This window comes from Dryas octopetala, chromosome 4, assembly GCF_963921425.1.
Source record: "Dryas octopetala chromosome 4, drDryOcto1.1, whole genome shotgun sequence".
Lineage (NCBI taxonomy): Eukaryota > Viridiplantae > Streptophyta > Magnoliopsida > Rosales > Rosaceae > Dryas > Dryas octopetala.
In genome coordinates this window covers 24738049-24751573 of record NC_141369.1, presented here as the reverse complement: position 1 = coordinate 24751573, position 13525 = coordinate 24738049, and the positions used below count along the sequence as shown (strand labels likewise).

General features: G+C 36.8%; 1 protein-coding gene and 1 pseudogene across 1 annotated transcript; one reads left to right on the top strand and one right to left on the bottom strand.

Moving 5' to 3' along the window:
* The first annotated feature begins 2772 nt into the window (after positions 1-2772).
* LOC147288701 (phosphoglucan phosphatase LSF1, chloroplastic-like) lies at positions 2773-7354 on the top strand (annotated as a pseudogene).
* A 3060-nt stretch (positions 7355-10414) lies between these two features.
* Positions 10415-11862, bottom strand: LOC147288700 (2-methylene-furan-3-one reductase-like). The gene is made up of 4 exons (XM_086241036.1): positions 11620-11862; positions 11395-11529; positions 11108-11304; positions 10415-10670 (listed from the first exon to the last, which is right to left on the bottom strand). Exons 1-4 carry the CDS (start codon positions 11860-11862, stop codon positions 10415-10417), a joined length of 831 nt encoding a protein of 276 aa, XP_086097162.1.
* Between the last annotated feature and the right edge of the window lie 1663 nt (positions 11863-13525).

Sequence of the window (13525 nt, the reverse complement as noted above, 5' to 3'; positions counted from 1 at the left end):
CAAACTTTGCTATGTCTCTCCTATTTTGTAGTACTGAAATTTTTGTGGTCCGCTGACATATAGTAGTGATGCTAGATAATTTTGTGCTTCTAACTCCTAACATATTATAATGGAAAGAAAAGTGTATTGATTTACAAGAATATATATATATATATAACTATGTTTTTATCTCTATTATATTTCACTGTTGTAATATTATATAAGTTTCTTTCTTGTTGATTAAAAGGTAACAACTTCTATTTAAATTAAAGCTATTTTCTGTTTTGATGAAAAGGTTTTGAAGCAAGTTGAAATCAGGTGTGACCATAAGTATGTTTTCCTGGCTCCGCCACTGGTGATGAGTGATGATGACCATGCAATTGGCAATGAGGGAGACACAGAGTGATCTCCAGCGTCCAAACCTCATCCTCCAAGGTTAGAAGCTCTCCTTCACTGGGCTATCACTTTCAGTACGTACCGTACGTACCGTACGTACTCCATTTCAATATTTGAATAGATGGGTGTGGGCCGGTGTGGGTGTGGATATAACTTGTTGGTGAGGTGTATAAAGGCACCCAAGTCCAAGGCCCATTGCCCACCTACGATGTCTGTAACTTCGATTGTTAATAGCTTCCATCTCACCTCTTCCTCCACCTCTCATTCCTCTCTCCTGTTGAGTCTCCTCTCAGCAGGAAAAGCCCTACATTATTACGTGTCTCTGCCAGACTTACTACTTCTTCTTCTTCTCCTCCAAACCTCATTCAAAACATGCCCGTTTTCACTGCTCCAGCTCCCCTCACCATCCCCACCAGGGTACTCTCTCTCTCTCTCTCTCTCTTGATAGTGTTGCTTGACTATCACAGAAATATGAGGCATTGGCTTAGCCCAAATCGGTATCTCTATTAACAAATTCTCTAGCCATTCCCCTTCTTTACTATATGAAGCCAAGGCTATAAATTCGGCTGCCATGGTGAGTCCGAGATACAAGTTTGTTTCTTAGAGCCCCAAGAAATGGCTCCTCCACCAAGTGTAAAAATCCAGCCACTAGTGGATTTATGATCCTCCCGATTTGTTATCGAACTAGCATCGGTGTATCCTTCTAAAACCGTCGGATACCCGTTGTACTATATATTCCATAATCCATGGTACCTTTTAAGTACTTTAATATTCTAGAGATTGCATCCCAATGTAATTGACTAGGATTACTTGTATATCTACTAAGCCGGCCTACATCAAAGGCTATATCTGGCCTAGTACAAGTCATAGCATACATTAAACAACCTATTATTCTAGAAAAGGGAAGCCAGAATACATTGCCCTAAAAGTTCACAAAGATAATTTGACAATAGTAAATTTTTGTTTCACATGTACAATCTTCAGATTAGGTAATTTGCCAAAGGACATACAGGCAGACAAACAATTTGGCATGTAAGTGGAGGAAAGAATGGAAGTCAAAAGAACATAGATATGCCAATTTCTTAAAACGCACATCTGATGTCACATTATTACTTGGTAATATCAAAAGTTAATGCTCAAGGGCTTTTAAACTCATGCTCTCCACTCCAACTGGACTCTCTTAATACTTCACCCACATAACCAGCAAAAGAGATCATTGGTACAAATTGCAATTGACAATCTTTAAACAGCAATAAGTCTGAAACACACCCACAATGAGCTTCAGAACCAGGTTCCCCAGAAACTCCGCCTTCATAAGTCTGACAACTGCAAAGAGATAAAAATTAATTTGTCCATGATATAATTCTAATTCATATCAAGAAGAACAAACTTCAGTCAATGAATCAATGTCAATGAAGGAAAAAGGAAGAAAGTTACCAATAAAGGACAACAAAGGCTTTTAAAAGAAAAGATAACCATGACTACACCTAGAACAAGGGTCAATTTAAAACCAAAAAGAAATAATAAAATATTCCAACTCAGCTAAATTTAGAAATTAAAGACTTGGTAAACAACCTTAAGAATTAAGATGTAACTTCCAACATTATAACCAGTTCATCATCCAAAATATTCAAAATACTTGCTACCTACGAGCATGAGTAAAATTTCCATGATGAAAATTAAGCAAGCATATAACAACATTAGAAAGAAAGAACAGAACTATACATATCATAAACAAATATTCCGATTGTATTTCCTTGTAATAGAGATGGTGATGTGGTATCACAAACAAGAAAAGTAAGAGAGTAGGGTCGGTTAAAATATTGAAATATTGAGATGTGGGACTCTCCCTCTTGTCATGTTGGTGATTTTACGTTTTCTTATAATAGAAAAGTTCTTCTTATATTAAATTTTGATCAAATTATATTAAAATATAAGGAGTCAAACTGAGAATGTGTAGAAAGAAGTGTTCTTAACTAGTAAAGTTATACGTACCTGCGATCATGATACATAAATCTCATGATCTTCGACAAGAAAAAAGATCACATGATCAGTAGGGGCCCTGGAGTTGGAGATTTCTCGATTCACTAAAAAATATCTCGCGGGAATGCATACATGTTCACAGGCTTCTCGAAACTTGTTGTGATTTACTACTCTACACTCGTTCATCATCAATCCTAAATTACAATATTACCCTTAGAGAGTGAACTTCGTCTTCCGTGGCGGGCAGTGATTGGTTAAAAGCTTTTCATACTCATCCGACGTGGCAATGTTAATAGGGAAACGAAAGAAAGTGATGGAATGCTCGTGAGTGGTGATCATAGGCACGTGACCCAGAACTAAGAACCAGAACCAGATGCTGGGGCCCAGCATATAGAAATCAGAGCGAAGAGTTATGGATAGCTGAGAGAGTGAGAGAGCTCCAACTCCTCAGTAACAAACACTCTTAACAGAACAATAACGGTAAGCGCTTCGAAAAAACGTTAGCAATTTGATTTCTCAACAAGATGTTCACTCTGCAACTCGGCAGTTGCAGAGCTCTCGATCGATCGTCGCCGCCGTTGCTCGACGGCCGCTCTTCCTCATTTTGGGGCCGATACGACGCGTGCTTCGTCAATGGCCGTTCCACAACCAGTCGTACAGAGAAGCTCCGCTCCAATGGCGGAACGGTTAGGGTTTTCGCGATGTCGAGCGGTGGTTCGTCTTCGTTCAAGATGAACTTGAACGAGTACATGCATGGTTACTCTCGAGAAACCGCTCGGAATTCGTTTCGCACTCTCCGTCGACGGCAAAATCTTCGTCCACGCCCTCAGGAGAGGGGTATTTTCATCTTCTTCTCTCTCTCTCTCTCTCTCTCTCTCTCTTTCAATTAAAGTTCAGAGCTTTTGATTCTGTTTCATTGTTTCAGTGAATAATGTGTTATTTTCATCTTCTTCTCTCTCTCTCTCTCTCTCTCTCTCTCTCTCTCTCTTTCAATTAAAGTTCTGAGCTTTTGATTCTGTTTCATTGTTTCAGTGAATAATGTGTTTTTTTTTTTTTTTGAATTATATCTGGTAGGGTAATGTGGAGAAGTCGAGGATAGTAATGGTGGGTGACACATTGAAGAAGGCTGGTGATTCGTCTGGAGGCAGGCTTGTTGTGACCAACGACTTTGGTGATACACAGTATGCCATTAACCTTTTAATTTCACATTGATTAGTCTTTGATTAACTGATTATTAATGTCAAGACTAAAAATGTGAGAAATAATGCTAAAATTGAACAATATCTTATATTGGTTTAATTCATATTTATGTTTTGAATTTTTCTATTTTTGGAACACTTCTTGGCCAATTGGATGACAATGGATTTTATGGATGAATCTGAAGGGCAGAGTTTACACAGGAAATATTGTAGGTTGAGTGTACTGAATGCTGGTTTTGGAGCATAATATAATTCTTTACTGTGCATGTGATTAAGTGTCTAAATTAGCCTTTGAAGTTTTTGAATTTTGTATATGATTCAACTGCGAATGATTGTCTGTTCATCATTTTTTTGTTTTTATTTTTTTTCAGTCTTTGGTTTCTTCAGGAAGATGCTGAAGGAGAAAACAGGATCTTTTAGCCTGGTTCTCGAAAGACCATTCTCTCCTTTTCCAGTTCAACAACTGATTGTTTCGAATGACCTCGATATCTATTCAATAGAGGTCGAGTTCCTGTTGCCACTTGGAACAAGACTGTATTGGCGTCAAATTTGCAACCATCTACCGAAAGCAGTGGGAACTCTGGTTTTGTTACATTCGCCTTGAAGTTTCTAAAATCACAAGGATTGAAGTTTTTGAATGACCAAAATGGTCGTATTCAATCGCAAATGCAGAGGAATACTCTTGCCCAACCCATGAGCCAAGTTGTTTGTATCTTTGCTGAAGAGGAGCCTGGAGATGGAGAATGGGCTTATGGAAATTTCCCACTAGAAGAATATATTAAGGCACTGGAACGCTCTAAAGGCGAGCTATACTATAATCACTCTCTTGGCATGCGCTACAGTAAGGTGTGATATTCATCAAATTTTTTGTTCTATATACTTGTATTGAAACTAAAGAATGGATAATACTTTATTCTTTCGATAACATCTAGTTTATATGAGTAGCAATTTTCATTAAATTACTCATTTATTATGTTGTTCATTTGTTAGATTACAGAGCAAATATATGTTGGATCATGTATACAAACAGAAGACGACGTGGAGACTTTGTCAAATGTTGCGGTGAGTGCTGCTTCACCTTGTATTTTTATGCAAAACAGCATTTCTGTTATGTGTGTCATTGGAAATATGTAGTATACACATATACGCATTGTGCCGGCTTATATTGAAATGGTTATGCAGATTTTCATGGTGGCAAAGGAACATGTTCTAGTTCTTTGCAATTTATTTATTTGGTCCATTGCATGTAATTAAACATGCCTTCAGTAATAATTATCTCATCTATTGATTATTCATCGCACAGGGTGTTGTTTTTATCCACGTCTTTCTTTAACTGCTATGAATTCTTCGTACAGGGAGTTACTGCTGTACTGAATTTCCAAAGTGGAACTGAGACAGAAAATTGGGGCATCAATTCCAATTCAATAAATGAATCATGCCAAAAATTCAATATTCTGATGATCAACTATCCAATAAGGTAAATAGATAAAAGGCTCTATGCAGGATTCTATTTATTGATGAAAGAATTCGCCAGATCTTGCTTTTGAGGTCAGTTCTATTCGTGGAGGAAGTGCGAGCATGGGTGCATGTGTTTGCATTTGTCAGTTTCTGTAATCATTTTATCAAGTACCAATTGGGAAGAACATGAGCTCTTTTCATGTATTGCTAAAATTTTAACATCTGGTTTATTTTTCTGGACATTAGCTGAAATTCATTACTGATTTCATATACTTTCTACCGAAGGGTGAATAAAAATTGAGTCAGGTTGTTATTGCCTCACAATGTAATGCTAACTTTAGACATGGAAAGGGAAGTCCTGAATGGGTCAGAATGCAATGCTTTAATAGCTTACAGCTCACTTTCTAAAATGTCTGCACCTTCTTTTTGCAGGGAGGGAGATTCTTTTGATTTGAGGAAGAAACTATCATTTTGTGTGGGATTATTATTACGCTTACTGAAAAAGAATCATCGTGTTTTTGTTAATTGTACTACTGGTTTTGATCGATCTCCTGCTTGTGTGATAGCGTACTTGCACTGGATGATTGATACTTCTCTTCATGCAGCTTGCAATTTTGTCACTGGGTTGCATTTATGTAGGCCTGACAGGTTCTTCTCATTGACCATCCTGTTTGTAATTATTATATTGTCGACTTAAAACAAGAGTACTTGATGCCGTAGAATCGTGGCCATAATTTATGTGTTTGTTGAAAGAAATGTCATAATTCCTTTGCTTGTGACTATGACTCATATCCCTAAAAAAAATCCTTTCTTGTGATTAGGGGTATTTTTGCAATATGTTAACTGGTGAAGAATATGCTTGAAATCTTAATGCAGACCAGCAATTGCTTGGGCAATATGGGATCTTATAACCATGGTGGAAAATGGCAAACATGATGGACCTGCAACACATGCTGTGACATTTGTATGGAATGGGCAAGAGGTAATTGACAATTTCAGTTTCAACTCTAGTGTGCTTTTAGCAGTAATTGTGGTCAATGTATAGATCTGAAGGGACAATGTCATTAATTTTCTTTCTCAATGCCATATTGACCTAGGACAAATTCTATGAAGAGTTTTAAGCATGTAGTCTTTAAAGCATTATACCTGCTATAATTGAATAGTGATTGAACTTCTTTGTTTTTTCTGGTCTTTCCTGTATCCACCGTCTCTATTACAGGGTGAGGAAGTAAACTTGGTTGGAGATTTCACTGCAAATTGGAAAGAACCAATTCGGGCAAATCACAAAGGTGGATCACGATTTGAAGCAGAAGTTAGACTTTCACAAGGAAAGTAAGTAAAAAGCATTGCATTACTTATCTTTTGGTTGTGATAAGGATAAAAATATGAGATTTAATGACTCCTGGTTAACTTCAGTGCTTGAAAATTTTTCAAAGCTCATGCACTGTGATTTCAGTTTCCTTGATTACATTTGTTATCTAAACCACATAAATACATTAATACGCAGATGTGTAGATTTCGAGTTTTATATGTGATATTCTTTTACTTATTTCATTTTTTCCAATTTTTCTTGGAGAAAGCTTATCTCGAAAATATTACTTGGCCTTCAGGTATTACTACAAGTTCATTGTTAATGGGCAATGGCGGCATTCAACCTCCTCCCCAGCTGAAAGGGATGAACGTGGGAATCTCAACAATGTATTCGTGATTGGCGATACTGCCAGTGTGAGACCTTCTGTTCAACAACTGAAAAAGGTTAGTGCATTATGTATTTCTTTTCACATAAATTGTTTTTGTTTTTATATAAATTTGAATATGTACATGAAATCCTTGCGCCTGTGTTCTCTTTCAATAAGCAGATAGTGGACTATATATAGATGCTTTGTTTCCCAAATAACCATTCATTTATTCTAGTAAATACTTTCTATGATGCCTATCACTTCTGGGGCTGTGTCTCCATTCTAATGGTTATTTAATTTATTGTTTTAGGATGCGAATGTTGTGAAGGTGATTGAGAGGCCATTGACAGAAAATGAGCGCTTCATGCTGGCAAAAGCAGCTCGTTGTGTTGCATTCTCTATATGCCCAATTAGACTAGCTCCAAAGTAGGTGGCAGGGACTTCATGTCGTGGTCTTACATTTTTTGAGACTAGAAAGTATGATATTAATTCCCTAAAAATAAGAGTACATTTTGTAACTCGATGTAATTGGTTGAGGTTGTTTGGTTGATGCCTTAGATTGGCCTTTACAATTTTAACAAGTGTGTTGTTTGTTGCACATTTATTCATGGTATGCTATCTGTGAAATGTCATCAGCCAGGTTAACTTGTTATGAACTTATGATGATGGGTATGAAATTTCAAATAGAAGTCAAACTTTCTATACTCCCACCTTTCACAATTTTATTGGGTTGTGACACCAAATGAGATATAATGATATATGAGCTGGCATTTCGGATATAGGTGAGTTTCTCTCCTCTTCCATTATAGATGACACAGGATGTCAACATAATGTCTGTCACAAATGTCGACATATAACGCAATGGCTTCGGTCCATGTCGAAGCTTATAGTATTAATAGGAAGCTTACACTACTACATGTACTGAACAAACCCCCCACCCTTCTCTCTCTGCCTGTGGTGTTCACTTCACTTCTAAGCTAGCAAAGTATTGTTATCAAACCACTATTGCCTTTCTCTTGGTTTCAACTTTGATACTCGATTCCATAGTCGCGGTTACCAATCGGAAGCAGGTGATTATGATCGATACGATGATGGATTGTTTTGAGATAGTTTGGGTGGCTTAGCTTGGGTTTTGGACTACTTGTATAGGCCGTAGAATTGCCTATTTTGGGCTAAGTTGGACAGAACAGTATCTTTGAAGCCCACAAAGACACTGTGGGTGAATATGGAGATGCCCACAAACAAAGTCATATCACATTCCCAACAAAGCAAGGGCAGTCATAAATTGCATATTCGATATGTCACAAATAGAGAAATACGATGTTGGATCCAGGAGAACCAAGTTTTAAGGATAGGACCTTATCTCTGCAATCCATCCACCCATCATGTCTGTCACATGCCAACCATTAATTCCACTTCACCCAATTTTGTTTTAATTATTTGATCACATTTTGGCAATTTTGTGGTAGCCAAAGAATTATATATAACTTCATTCACTTTTTTTTTTTTTTGGCCAAGAACTTCATTCACTTTATCTTCATTGTATTATGTACAAAACGGGAAGCTGTAAAAATGTTGTACTTACCTAGCTATTTGAACTTGAAACATAGCTGGTTAGAAGCCAAATAATTGATGTTAGAAAGGTTAATTTGGAGGTGCAGGTACATTTCATGAGTTGGAATGGAATAATGTATGAAGCTACATTTCACTATTGGAATGCATGCATGAGATGCATCTAACTCATCTTTACTTCATTATACATTACATAGATTATTTCAAATTTGGATGATTGGATCCATCAATCTTAACATAGGACCATGCAATTAAGTCAAGTGGATAGCTAGCACTACAAGAAAAAACATTTTTAACAACACGAGATTAACAACGTGTAGTGAAAACACCTTGTGAAATGTAATATTCAACAACGTGCTTTTAAAACATGTTGTCGAATTGGTCATTTACAAGTAATTGACAACGTGCACTCTTTGCCCGTTGACATAAGTTGACTCAACAACGAGGTGTGCACATTGTCAATGAGTTTACCTATAACAACATGGTAAGCATGTTGTTATAAGTTAGTAAGCAAATAAATAAAAAAATTAGACTAATAGTGCTCTGATACTTAGAAAAAATTGGAAAGCCCTAAAATATATTTTGGTTAAGCGGGAATACATTTGCATTGGGTTCGCTCTAGACCTCACGCCAAAATTTTAAACAGCCCCAAATTCAGACAAAACTCAAGATCGATTTCCCAAGAGTTCAAACAAAACCTTAACCTTCTTTCTTCTCACTCCAAAAATTTAGACAAAACTCACGATTTCGCTCTTCTCTTTCTGTACTCTCTCCCCACGCCTGAATCCTCCTCTTGTAGTCCACAAAAAAAATTCTTGGGGTACAACAAGAGGGAGGTCGGAGGCTGGCTCATGCTGTTGTCGGAGATCACTGGCGTCTGCCCTCACTGCAAGGAACAGATCAAATGGAAACACCGTTACGGTAAGTAGAAGACCTTGACGAAGCCGGCCAAGTGCCAACGTTGTACGAAATGAGCTGTTCGTCAGTCTCACCAATATTCTCTTCTTTGGAGGAAGAAAGAGAAGAGAATATTGGAACCGCGGGTAAATAGTGCAAATGGGATAAAGATCAATATGGTACGTCAAAAACCAGCTAGAGTAGTCTCTCCCCATCTCCAGCAAATCAATTAGAGCATAACGGGGCCTAAAAATATGCAATAGATGCAAATGGCCACCACGAGTTATGTGTTTGTTGGTTATGTGTTTTGTTGAGTGTGTGTTTGATGGGTTTATTAAGTAGAATTTGTTCCTGGCCAAAAAAAAGTAGAATTGATGGTTGTTATGTTGGGTTTCCGTAAGGATAGTTTAGGAAAACATGTTGGGTATACTAATAAGTTTTCACTTTTTTTTAAATGAAAATGGATTTAAAGATAATGTCGGGGCTACTAATTAAAACGTTGGATCCGAATAGCAGCACCCAATTTTATATAAGACAGGAAAATGGGTATAGTCAAAAGTTATATATAGGTCATAATTAGTCATTTTGACCAAAAAACAAAAAAAGGTCATAATTAGTCATAACCCTATGGTTTTGGAGGTTTGAAGATATGCAAATCCTTAACTAAAAAAAAAAAAAGATATGCAAATCCATCAACAGTGTTAGAAAATAGATATGGGGCTGTGGGATCAATCACTCATATTCACTGCTTCACCTTCCCACTCTCCAAGATAGGCTTCAGTTTCTCCAAGATATATAGATGTCGGTACAATTATGAACTCGGCTGCTGGTGTTATTATTGGACCCGCAGGTACTATTCTCACACCAGCCTTCCCCACCTTCTTTGACAGCCCTATCAGACTCCCCTGTTTTTGTTTGATATTTTTTTCTTCCTTCTTCTTCTTACATGTTCATTATATATTTTCTTCTTTATTTATTCATCTTTAGTCAGCATGTATTAACATGCATTGTCCAAACCTAACTGTAAATTTAAAACGACATCATTTTAGCACAAGCACAATATCAACATAAAACATAAGGCTGAGGAAGAAAACAAAGTGCAGAGAAAGTAAGGAAATTAAAGTCCAACCTATATATATAGCATGCATGTCTCAGATGATCACATTCCCTTATTAAGTATTTTAAGTTTAAACAACCACACCATACACATATGGAAATGGGTTCTATACAGACACAGGAAATCTCATGATCTCATGGGATGGGATACACAACCACCTTTCCTGTGGCCCTGGAAGTTTCAAGATAGGCAAAAGCTTCAACAGTCTTGGAAAAGGGATATGGGCCTGTGGGATCAAGCACTGGCTTCACCTTCCCACTCGCCAGAAAAGGCTTCAGTTTCTCCAAGATAGAGGCAGTAGAAGTCACCACAAATAATAAATCTGGTGGTGCTATTGCTGGACCTGGTACTATTGTCACAACCTTCCCTCCTTTCACTGCCTTCACTGCCCTGTTTTTGTTTGCAAACAAAACCAAATAACCAATAGTAAATAATTTCAGTCTTTGATTCAATTTCAATATTCCTACCAAACCAACCAATAGATTACAACACTGATATATTTTCTTTTCAGTTGCTGACATCAGGTATAAGTCAAGATACAGCAATTAATATTGAAGAATGAAGAATGAAGATACAGCAATTAATACGTTTTAAAATCATGCTGCTCTCCACTCCAACTAGAGTCTCTTAATACTTCATCCACATTACAAGGAAAAGAGACCATTCATACAAATTGAAATTTATAGGATGTTCATTTTTTTGATATGTATCACTAATTTACTACTAATACTTGTAAAAAAATAAAAATATAGTACTTATGAACTTACTAGGCTTTTATCACTGGATAAGAAGCACGAGAAATTATCTTTTTGACCTTTCCAGTCCACTGGCCATTTTTATCCCAAAAGGGTACAAGCTTGTGTCGATCAACTTTAATATAGCCATCTTGGCCCCAATCTGTCCCCCAAGAGTTCCTAATCAGATAATATTGTCTTCCTTCTTCCGTGGTTCCATATCCCACTAGAAGAATGGCATGTCGACTTATGGGTGCAATATGATTCACGGGCCCGTCATAAATCCCATCCTATAAGAATATCAAATAATTAGACATTAATAAATATCAAATATTATATATATATATATAGATCCATATCAATTTTATAATTTCACTAACCCCCTTGAAATTTATCAACTCATCATATACATCGATGGCAGCTGTTACTGGATGTTGAGCAAGAGCTTTAAGTAGACCTTCCTCATCATCATCATCTATTCTAACAAAATTGCGAATCTTCAAATCTATTGAGCGCTGGAATGGAAAAAACAATTGACACAAAGTCATATATTTAATAGTCCAAATATATAAGAAAAAAAATTAATTAGTATTTACATATATTACCTTTGCTTCCGATCGACATTTCCCCCTCTTCTCTTCAAATGGATACTCGACTTCTGTGCAAATGCGACCTTTCTCAATCAGCCACTTATACGCCTTGTCGTTCGTTAGACAATAGCATCCCACCGTATCTTCTTCTTGAGGGTTCAATTTCACACAATCGACTAATTGTTGTACAGATAGTTGCACGAGATCCTCATGCAAACATATCGTTGTACAAGCCTCGATTGCCGCAATTGTGGCCATTGCCCAGCAACAATCTTATCATATAAAATACAAAAAAAAAAGCTTTAATAGCCATTTCTACTAATGATTGTAACAAAAACTCATTTTTTGGATCCTTGTGTTGAATATGAATAAGGTTGTATACTTACTGCATTTTCCTTGTTGTCGAATTTCAGTGCACTTATCCCTCCAGTCAACACTATAGGGAAGAGCCTGTAATTGACAGAAAGAAAAAGAAAAAAATGAATTGTTTGTCACAACAATTTTATGCAAGGCATAAAACAACAATTTATAGTAATGCATAAATAAAACAACAATATATACAACAAATTCAGCCAAACAAAAAAATGAACTTTTTGTCACAGCAATTTTTATGCGACACAAAACAACAATAGGGACAACAAATACAATAGAAAGTACTCAACCAAAAAAATGAATTTTTTGTCACATAAAAAATACTTAATAATGGTGAATTCCAGGGCCTTAGGAAAACTATATTTCCACAGCGATCCACTTTATCAAGGTGCTCACCATCGCTCTACTTTTCAACCCCCATTTTCTCTTTATGAATCTCCAAGAAGATTGTGGGAAGATGTGTCCAAAGCCATTGAGAATGCAAAGCATTTGATATACATTGCAGGCTGGTCTTTCAATCCATATTAGGATTGAAAGACAAGGAAGTTGTCATATTAGGCTGGAGCACACAGAAATTACTAGTCTTCTCTTTGATCTAGTCTTTCAGTATCTGGGATGTTCTTGAACAGGTTCGTGATCCTTACACAGATATTCCACACGCAAGAGGAGTAAAGCTTGGTGAATTGTTGAAGCACAAAGTGCAGGAAGGTGTAGCAATGAGAATTATGCTTTGGAACGATGAAACATCACTACCACTCATTAAGAACAAATGACTAATGAGAACCCATGATGAAGATGCTTTTGCATACTTCATTCACACTAAAGTTAACAGTCTTTGCTCACCATCAAAAAACCATAACAGTGGACACCCATGCACACATTAATTCAAGTGATCGAGAAATTATGAGTTTGTTGGGGGCCTAGATCTTTGTGATGGCCGGTATGATACTGAAGAACATTCTCTATTTCGGACCCTCAATACTGAATCTCATGCTTATGATTTCTATCAGACAAACATTGCGGGAGCTAGCCTGCACAAAGGAGGGTCAAGAGAACCATGGCACGATTGTCATGCTTGTATCATTTCTGAAGCAGCTTGGGATATACTAACCAATTTCGAGCAAAGCTGGACTAAGAAATGTGATCCTTCTCTATTAGTCCACATTAGCACTATAACAAATCTAAACAAAGCAATCTAACAATCTATGCTATGTTTATGTAAATTATCAAAGCCCCATGACCCCACATAGTAATCTAAGTATCTAACTATATATGTATATACCCCCCACAACAAAGCAATCTAACAATCTATGCTATGTTTATGTAAATCATCAATCTAATTTTTTTCTCTTACAGGTTTTAAATTTAGTATTGTATTAGGGGTGCATACGGTTCGGTTATCCGAACCAAAACTCAATATCCATATCCAAACCACAAAGTTTGAAATGGTCATTTCCATAACCATGCCGAACCACAACATTGGGACTTAAAACATTGGTTTGGTTAGTGGATAATAACCGGACTTAAAACATTGGGCCCAAATTTCAGA